Source organism: Salvelinus alpinus, chromosome 17 (assembly GCF_045679555.1).
Source record: "Salvelinus alpinus chromosome 17, SLU_Salpinus.1, whole genome shotgun sequence".
Taxonomy (NCBI): domain Eukaryota; kingdom Metazoa; phylum Chordata; class Actinopteri; order Salmoniformes; family Salmonidae; genus Salvelinus; species Salvelinus alpinus.
This window is the reverse complement of record NC_092102.1, coordinates 27,768,250-27,778,203: the sequence shown is the minus strand read 5'-3', so window position 1 is coordinate 27,778,203 and position 9,954 is coordinate 27,768,250. Positions and strand designations below refer to the sequence as shown.

At 43.2% G+C, this 9,954-nt stretch overlaps 1 protein-coding gene and 1 non-coding gene across 2 annotated transcripts; both read right to left on the bottom strand.

Moving 5' to 3' along the window:
- Positions 1-233: 233 nt before the first annotated feature.
- Positions 234-306, bottom strand: trnaf-gaa (transfer RNA phenylalanine (anticodon GAA)). The gene has a single exon. It is a non-coding gene; the product is annotated as a tRNA-Phe (tRNA).
- A 5,351-nt stretch (positions 307-5,657) lies between these two features.
- LOC139542680 (properdin-like) lies at positions 5,658-9,868 on the bottom strand. The gene is made up of 10 exons (XM_071348421.1): positions 9,716-9,868; positions 9,370-9,508; positions 9,108-9,289; positions 8,838-9,008; positions 8,528-8,722; positions 8,209-8,382; positions 7,255-7,443; positions 6,961-7,072; positions 6,597-6,723; positions 5,658-6,495 (listed from the first exon to the last, which is right to left on the bottom strand). The coding sequence occupies exons 1-9, from the start codon at positions 9,768-9,770 to the stop codon at positions 6,597-6,599; spliced, it is 1,344 nt and encodes a 447-aa protein (XP_071204522.1). The 5' UTR covers positions 9,771-9,868; the 3' UTR covers positions 5,658-6,495.
- Positions 9,869-9,954: the final 86 nt, after the last annotated feature.

Here is a 9,954-nt window from a genome sequence, read left to right as displayed (position 1 = left end):
GCGTCTCTGGGTTTAGAAACTCTGTGTTTATAACGTCATTGTTCCATCCATATACGGGCCGGGTGTTGTGAATATAAAATTAGAACAGAACGAGAGAGGCAGCCTTTCTATGTAGCTGGCATCAACGCAGGTAGTGCAAAATGAAGGCAAAACACCCATCAGGTAGCGTACCGGTGTTTTGCAAGCATTAAAAGGACAGTTCCGCGAGACTATGCTACACAGGAAAAACTAACTGCCGAAACCAGGGATCGAACCAGGGACCTTTAGATCTTCAGTCTAACGCTCTCCCAACTGAGCTATTTCGGCCACGATACAAAAACAGACAACTGCGATCAGTAAGTCCACTATTTGGTATTTTACATTAACGTTACATTCCCACTGATTCTTTAAGAGTATACGTTATAAGTGCCTCATGAGCTTAGTTCAACTGTCGTACACCATCAGAACCCAGAATATAAGCTTGTTTTACTTAATTGTTTGTATACAATGTCATTGTAAACAAGCAATGTAAAGCCTCAAAACATGGTTTATGTTGATGTCATGGCTCTGGCTTTGAATTTTAGAGTGAATATCAAATCAAATGTATTTATATAGCCCTTCTTACATCAGCTGATATCTCAAAGTGCTGTACAGAAACCCAGCCTAAAACCCCAAACAGCAAGCAATGCAGGTGTAGAAGCACGGTGGCTAGGAAAAACTCCCTAGAAATGCCAAAACCTAGAGAGGAACCAGGCTACGAGGGGTGGCCAGTCCTCTTCTGGCTGTGCCGGGTGGAGATTATAACAGAACATGGCCAAGATGTTCAAATGTTCAACCCAGACAGGAAGATCACATCAGTGACTCAACCCACTCAAGTGACGCAGACCCCGTAACGGGAGGAGTAGAGACCAGAGAGGGCTTGGCCTCAGACTCGCTGCTTAATGGGGAAAACCGGTTGAAAGTTTCTGTCGGCTGAATGAGCGACACCGGTTGAGCATTCCTACAGCATTTCCCTCCAGAAGCCATGAGAAAGTTGTCCGGCTGGGGATTTGCGAGGGGATTTGTACTAATGTTACTATCTGTACTTACTGGTGGCACAGACGCCGTTTCATCCTTTCCTACACTGAAATTACCCTTGCCTAACGATTGCGTCTGAAGCTGGGCTTGCAGCACAGCTATCCTCGCCGTAAGGCGGTCTTTCCCCTGTATATTATGAGTACAGCGACTGCAATTAGAAGGCATCATGTTAATGTTACTACTTAGCTTCGGCTGTTGGAAGTCCTGACGAACCATGTCCAGATAAAGCGTCCGGAGTGAAAAAGTTGAATTTAAAAAAGTTGAGTGAGGGAAAAACTAAAAATATAAACGGTAATTAAAAAGTAAAACCCGTAAAGTTGTCAGGTAGCAAAGTAAGGTTGGCAACAAAACGCACAGCAACACGTAAACAAGTCTGCAAGTGGAGAATACACTTGCAGACTGGAGAATACATTTCTCCAGTCCCATGCATCAGCTTTTTACCAGACCATGGAAGGGTTTTACCAAAACAGTGGAAGGGTCATCGCTCTGATATTTTTTGAATGGCAGAGTTCCCATTAAACATCGAAAATATGTTTGGTAATGTACACAGGGGCGCAACTTTGGTTTTAGAAGTGTATGGCCATAATAAAATAATACAAAATTATAACATATTTTTTTGTGGGTAGATCAACTTTAATATTGCAGATAGATTGAGTATACCACATCAGTCACCAGCTGCATCAATAAGTGCATTGATGTCTTCCCAAAAGTGACCGTACATACATACACTAACCAGAAGCCATGGATTACAGACAACATCTGCACCGGGCTAAAGGGTAGAGGTGCCACTTTCAAGGAGAGGGACTCTAACCCGGACGCTTATAAGAAATCCAGCAATGCCCCCCGACGAACCATCAAACAGGCAAAGCGTCAATACAGGACTAAGATTGAATCCTATTATGTATAACAAGTGGCAACAGTGAGGGACTTGTTTCTGGAGAGATGGATCTTTAAAAGTAGAAGCACAAACTGTTTGGGCATAGACCTGGATAGTATGACAGAACTCTGCAGGCAATCTCTACAGTAGATTGCAATTCCGCCCCCTTAAGCAGTTCTGTCTTGATGGAAAATGTTGTAATTGGGGATGGAAATGTCAGAATTTTTGGTGGCAATCCTAAACCAGGATTCAGACACGGCTAGGACATCAGGGTTGGCGGAGTGTGCTAAAGCAGTGAATAAAGCAAACTTAGGGAGGCGTCTGATGTTAACATGCATGAACCCAAAGCTTTTACGGTTGCAGAAGTCAACAAATGAGAGTGCCTGGGGACACACAGGGCCTAAATTAACCTCTACATCACCAGAGGAACAGAGGAGGAGTAGAATGAGGGTACGGCTAAAGGCTATAAGAACTGGTCGTCCAGTGCTTTGGGAACAGAGAATAAAAGGAGCTAATTTCTGGGCGTGGTAGGGTAGATTCAGGGCATAGTGTACAGACAAGGGTGTGAGTACAGTGGGGGTAAACCTAGGCATTGAGTGACGATGAGAAAGGTTGCATCTCTGGAGGCGCCAGTTAAGCTAAGTGCGGTCTCCACATGTGTGGGGGTGGGACAAGGTGGCTATCTGAGGCATGTTGAGCAGGACTAGGGGTTCCGCAGTAAAATAAAACAATAAGAGCTGCCCTAAACAAGGCCTATTGACATTAGAGAAAGGTATAAAGCAATCACAGGTGTTGATTGGAAGAGCTAAGACAACAACGGGTGAGACAACAACGGATAAACAGCTAGGACAACAACAACGGGTAAATGGCGATGAATGGGCAGAGAGGGTCAGTTAGCTACACACAGGGCCTGAGATCGAGGCTGGGGCCGACAGCTAAACAAAATGAAGTACCGTGTTAATGAACAGTCCAGCAGGCATCAGCTGTGTAGCCGAGTGATCATAGGGTCCAATGAGCAGCAATAGATGAAACAGGGAGCTTTTCGGTAGCAGATTACTACGCTAGGCGAGCGGGAGACACGGCATTCAGGAAGCTAGCAATCCGGGTCTAGCAGAAGGATCATCACCAACATCTGCGACGCAGAGGCCGGTTGAGAGCATATCGGCCGAATTACGCCAGCAGACCAGTCGTGATGGATCGGCGCGGCTCCGTGTCGACAAAGGGTCCAGGCCAATTGGCAAGAGAGGTATTGTAGGTGGTGTACTTTGTTTGCTAGCCGGGAGATGGGCCTAGCTCGAGGCTAACTGGTGCATGCTTCTGGACAAGGGCGTTAGCCACAATAGCCACTTGGTAGCAACTAGCTAGCTGCGAAGATCCGGTGTAATTAGTAAGGAACTCCCCTCACGTGGGTGTCTAGGTTTAAATTGAAAAGCCCTCCGTGGAATAAGTATGACATGCCTGCCTTAAAGGTTAACTCTCAACCCCAATTTAAGCCTTTGCCCAACCCCTTCAAATTTGCAAAAGATCCATTCTGGGCTGCGTTCAGTAAGCTTTTACGTTCTGGAATCTTCAATTGAACAGAAACGGTGCTGTCCTGAACGACCAGTTGAAAAACGGGAAGGGGTTGGGTTGTGGATTGGGGAACGCTGTCAGCATGGATACTGCCCTTTAAATACGTCACTCATTGCTTCAAGCCACACCTCGCCACCCCCACCAAACAAGAGCAAATGTACCTCAATGTCTTCAAGCACATACAATAACGATTTTGGGAAACGTGTCGTTCAGTACAAACCATTCCATAACGTAGCAAACATTCAAGCAAACTGAACACACCTCAGGTGAGAAGTTGTGGGTAGGGGGAATTGCTCATAAATATTTATAAATTAACGTAGTTGTACATGAGCCCAACATTTTATCATTAAAGCATTCTTACCAGAAGTCCACTGGCACGCTCTGATAATAAAATGACCTTTATCTCACAGTGGTAAAGCTCAGAGTTCCTGACATCTATTGCCACTTGCGGTATAAGTTTGAATCCCCCATGGGGCGCAAGAAAAAAAGTATGCTCACATTTAGGAGGAAAAGTGCAATCATCACCTTGAAAATTAAAATGAGTGGCTCAATTCAATCCACCACGCGTTGCAGTATTTACGAAGTAGCTCTTTTTCCAATTGTCAAATTAACTCAGATTGGTTTTGGGTAGTGTATAAAAACCTGCAACTACTACCAGGGCGACCCCTCTCACAGGTATACTTTCCCTTTTCAGAATTAGAGGTGTGTGGGCATGGGATGAATATTGGAAATAAAGTATTTGGAAAAAATATATCTTCCCCATGTGGGATTAGTACTCACAGCTAAATATTTTTAGAACTAACCCAAGATAGACCACAGCCTGTCATTTCCAATGGGAGCAAATTAATAATTGTGGGCAGAACAAGCATGAGCAAGCGAGATCCTTTTGGCGCATTCTAGCATGTATTTGCATACGGTGCATTCGGAAAGTATTCAGACCCAGTGACTTTTTCCACATTTTGTTACATTACAGCCTTATTCTAAATTAAATTAAACATGTTCCTCATCAATCTACACATGTCACGGATTCCTCCGGAACTTTCATTAATCACAACTGGCCCCTATTCCCAGTGATTAGTAATTGTATAAGTGTGTCCTTGGTTTACCATTGTCCTGTCGATTGTCCTGTCTGTTTGTTCGTGTGAGTACCTGTGCTGTGTATTTTAGCTTTCGTACTATTGTGGATTTTGCAGATGATTACATGTCTCGTCTCGCGCTTATGTTATTTATTCGAGGTACTCCTCGCTTTTGTTTGGGTTTCAACCCTGTGTTTTGTATAGTGTTTGTTTGGTCTTCGTCCCTGTGCCTTTACACGGCACGCCGTAATTTGGGTGTAATAACAAACCCTATTACGCATTCCTGCGCCTGTCTCCCGACCCTCGTTCCAACGTGACAACACACAATATCCCATCATGACAAAGCAAAATAAAGTTTTTAGAAATGTTTGAACTGTATTAAAAATAAAAAACAGAAATACCTTATTTACATAAGTATTCAGTAGGCCAGCATCCCGGAGTCACTGTTGATGTTGAGACTGGTGTTTTGCGGGTACTATTCATTTAAGCTGCCAGTTGAGGACTTGTGAGGCGTCTGTTTCTCAAACTAGACACTCTAATGTACTTGTCTTCGTGCTCAGTTGTGCACTGGGGCCTCCCACTCCTCTTTCTATTTTGGTTAGGCCACTTTGCGCTGTACTGTGAAGGGAGTAGTACACAGCGTTGTACGAGATCTTCAGTTTCTTGGCAATTTCTCGCATGGAATTGCCTTCATTTCTCAGAACAAGAATTGACTGACGAGTTTCAAAAGAAAGTTATTTGTTTCTAGCCATTTTGAGCCTGTAATCGAACCCACAAATGCTGATGCTCCAGATACTCAACTAGTCTAAAGAAGACCAGTTTTATTGCTTCTTTAAATCAGGACAACAGTTTTCAGTTGTGCTAATATAATTGCAAAAGGGTTTTCTAATGATCAATTAGCCTTTTAAAATGATAAACTTGGATTAGCTAACACAACGTGCCATTGGAACACAGGAGTGATGGTTGCTGATAATGGGCCTCTGTACGCTTATGTAGATATTCATTTTTTTTTTTTTTAATCAGCCGTTTCCAGCTACAGTAGTCATTTACAACATTAACAATGTCTACACTGTATGTCTGATCAATTTGATGTTATTTTAATGGACAAAAAAAAGAGGTTTTCTTTCAAAAACAAGGACATTTCTAATTGACCCCAAACCTTTGAACGCTAGTGAAGGTCCTGGATGGCAGGAAGCTTGGGCCCAGTGATGTACTGGGCCGTACACACTACCCTCTAGCGCCTTACGGTCAGATGCCGAGCAGTTGCCATACTAGGCGGTGATGCAACCGATCAGGATGCTCCCGATGGTGCAGCTGTAGGACTTTAAGGATCTGGGGACCCATGCCAAATCTTTCCAGTCTCCTGGGGGGAAAAGGTTCTCTCGTGACCTCTTCACGACTGTCTTGGTGTGTTTGGACCATGATAGTTCGTTGGTGATGTGGACACCAAGGAACTTGAAACTCTCAACCCGCTCCACGACAGCCCCATCGATGTTAATGGAGGCCTGTTCGGCCCACCTTTTCCTGTGGTCCATGATCTGCTCCTTTGTCTTGCTCACATTGAGGGAGAGGTTGTTGTCCTGGCACCACACAATTTGTTATGCATTAATGAAGTTTTCAATAATCACTACAGTTAATGCAATGCTGCATTTGAAATTAAAAGACTTCATAGACTAAAGCAAGTCCTTGAAAGGAAGTGAACAATGTTTTTTTTTTTTAAATTTCTTTAGGAAATTACATTATTATGAAAAGTGTAGTCATAATAAACTACTTTGTGTTACTACTGGTTCATGAAGGCTGCATAGACATATGTGACCAAAGGCAGTGAAATCACATGAGTAGACAATTCAATGTGTCATTCTCTAAGTTGACAATCCTTATCCCCCTCCAGGCTTGTGTTTTGATCAAAAGACTCTGAAAAAAGTCAGACATTTAGAGATAGCATTAGAGCTGACCAAAGTCCATTTAAAATTGATATTGCAACTGTGAAATCAATGTTAATGATAAGGTATTACCTATGTGTCACATAGAGGAACCTTTATACAAGCCCGAGTCTCTTGTGTGTCCTTCAACAGTGTGCAGTTCGCATCTGGCGTCCCTTCAAAATATGCTTTAACCTTAATAGGATACCCTATTGCCTCCCTGGCATGGAAACAAATAGCAAATAAAGAGTTAGATTCACCCAATTTACACCTGACACACCAAACAATAGCAGAGTGCACAGATTTCACACCGCACCAGATAATATTGAATGTGCCACTGAGCCCAAGCACTGCCTAAATCGTGTGTAGCCTACTTATTGAGAGGCATAAGAGTAGATACACACAAATTACTTGGTTAATCAGTGTGTAATAATAGTATACTATACAGTCTCCTTACGGGTATTCTGAGAGATTAGGTATGCACTTGCGTTCTCTGGTCCTTTTGGCTCCTTCTCCACAGGGGGGCTCACAATGACTCCACTCACTCCATTCACTCCACTTACCATCAACTAAACACAAGTGAAGCATTATGTGAGGAACATAACTTCTTACTCTACTGGTTATGAAATCTGATTTATATTATTCAACTATCACTGAAAAACAATGCAACACTTGGATTGAATTAAAGTTGAAAGAGGCATCAAAACAAACACAGCTCAATCAATGGAGGAAAGAAAACAAATTAACTCACAGTAGCAATGTTTAATGTCAAAGCAGGGCCTGTAGTCTGTGATCTTTCCTTCACACGTCAGCCCACCAAAACCTGTGTGTTCACACCATCTTTGGCGTCTTTGCTGTCCACCAATTTTACGACAGTTAATTTTTCCTCTATTAGATTTACATTCTTCCCATGTCCCCCACTGCGACCACTGACCATCCACTGTGGAACAAAGAAATAACTATTATCCCCATGGGAAGTCTTTCAGTTCTTAGGAGGGCTTGAAGGATACAATGGTTACACTACTGAATACCATACACAGTGTTACGAAACCAACTAGCTAGCCTACAGATGTTGATACACTCGCTATGTCTAGGGGTCCTAGGACTAGCTAAATGGTCTGTAACCTGATTTAATCTGTGCATTTATATGAAAAGTCAAAGTATGCGGACAGTGTTGTATGCATGTGCCCCCAGGGGACAGCAACCTTAACTCGGTCCAGGGCCAGCACTGTCTTGAACCCCAGGTTGGCCAGCCCAAGGGGATTATCATTTGTTCAGTTCATGGTGATGAAAATAATTATATACAAAAAGGAAAGAACAAAAATCCAAAACTAAAGAGGTAACGCAAAACAAACACTGGCAGGCCGTACCTGTGTGCTTATCAAGTTCTCGCACAATACTTGGACCCGGTTACCGCTGCCACCTAGAGATGTGGTGTGGAAGGGTGCTGTCTATCTTTTGCTAACACTAAACTACGCCCCATATCATAACAACAGTAATATTATTACTGTTAAAGTATATAATATTATAATTACAGTGACTAAAATATAAACATCTGACCTCAGTTGTGTGAAAGCTATAATCCTCTCAAGAGAGGCTAAGTTTGATCAAATGACTCATCCACTAAAAACAACATTTGCTCAGAGGTTAATAACTGATGAAATGGGCAGAGGGAATGGGTTATTCTCTGGCTGCAGTATTTTACCTGGGCAATGGTTTTTGCTATTGCAGATTTGTGTGTCTTTATTAGATCCAGAGCAGGGCAGACCTCCATGTTTAGGGGCTGGGTTGTCACACTGTCTGAGCATTTCCTTAACCCCCACCCCACAGGTAACGGAGCAGGAGCTGGGGGGGCCCCATGGCCCCCAGTTACCATTCACTGTTGAGGATAAAGAGGGAGGTTTGTTTTACATACACTATGAGTACATGTTAATGCTACATTCTGTGTATGAATACAAGCAATAGCTTTAGGATATCAGTCAGAACCTCAGAGGAAAATTTGATTGCTTTGCCATGTCATTTACCAGCACATGAAGGAAGCTCATCACATATCCTAGTTTCGCTCCCTAACCCAGGGCATTCATCACCAGGGGGTTCTGAGGACGGTGGTGGATTGGAGCATGATCTGCAGCGCCGCTGTGTAGGTCTGGGTAAATCCTCCCTTGCACAAGTGCCTGAGCATGGCTGCCAAGTCTCCCAGTTTGACCAACCACCATGGGCTACAGTCGAAATAGGAGGTGAGTGGTGAAAACATGTCAAACTTGTATCATGTATGGAGATGGTTATTGCATTACATGAAGGAATAGAGTGTGTCTAAATCATGATGGTCTTTACTTGGACAGACGCGATCAACCACGCAGTGTTCCTCCTCTTCACTTGGACCTTCGCAGCTGCTTCCACATCTAGGTGGTGGTTCGGTGCATGTCCTCAGTCTCTTTCTCATGCCCTTCTCACAAGTTGCTGAACAGGGCTGCCACTCACCCCACTTGCTCCATTGTCCATGTTCTGAACAATTTTCAGCAAGATCATCAAAAGAGGCACAAAATACCTTGACTTCAGATATGATTGAATTTATGTTCCCTGACTGTTAGAAAGGGTCTGTACCTGGACAACAGTCTGGCTCAATGCAGACTTTGGTCTCTAACGTTAGTTTCTGAAGCTCTTGAAGGCTACTCTTCAGAGTACATTTTCCCTGTCCCTGGCATTCTCGTCGTCTCTGCGAAACTCCCTCCTTACAGGGGACAGAGCAGCGGCCCCAAGTAGTCCATTCAGACCACGAAGCTGGGCTACAGATGACATAAAACACACCATATCACATCCTGCACTGGGACATTAGACGTCCAAATCTGAACCAATTGAGACTCACCCACAAAACTTGCATTTTCCATCTGCTCCAATGTAGCCATAGTGAGGGTTAAGACAACAGTCTTCAATTGTCACTTCTCCCAGGAGATCGCCACATTCCCCATTATCAAACCTGCTGTAACATTTCACCTCCTGTGATACTGGAAACATATAGATTGTTCTAGTCACTGCTTCAATAATTTTTTCTAGCATTTTACCATATTATTAAAAAGTAACGTGATGTGTCTAGCATAATAGTGAAGTGTTGTGTTCACAAATCAATATACTAAATATCACATTTAGTTTACTGTTGTTATGAGGTTCAAAATAAATATTTATTTTTAAACAACAATAATAAAGTCACTGACCTGATTCCCTGAAGGTGATCAGCAAAACCAATGAAGTCCACAACACCTGGACCATTTCTCTGTCGGTCTATGCCTAGTACTTCTTACTCTAGCTCTCTGTCTACTCTCACTAGCAGGCTTCTCCAGAGATACTGTATATAATGACGAGATGGTATTGTCCCCGCCCTAACAATGGGAGTCGTCCCAAAGGCGAGGAAGGCAGGTGATCTGCTCTGCTTATCAGTCTCTCTATGATTGGT

What these genes read in the sequence shown, in the direction of transcription:
- LOC139542680 (XM_071348421.1), bottom strand. Translation starts at nt 9,770, where the DNA reads ATGGTCCAGGTGTTGTGGACTTCATTGGTTTTGCTGATCACCTTCAGG. An exon ending in GGAAAATGCAAGTTTTGTGG is followed by an intron (nt 9,290 to 9,369) that starts GTGAGTCTCAAT and finishes TGTCATCTGTAG; the next exon opens with CCCAGCTTCGTGGTCTGAAT. An exon ending in GGTTGATCGCGTCTGTCCAA is followed by an intron (nt 8,723 to 8,837) that starts GTAAAGACCATC and finishes TTTCGACTGTAG; the next exon opens with CCCATGGTGGTTGGTCAAAC.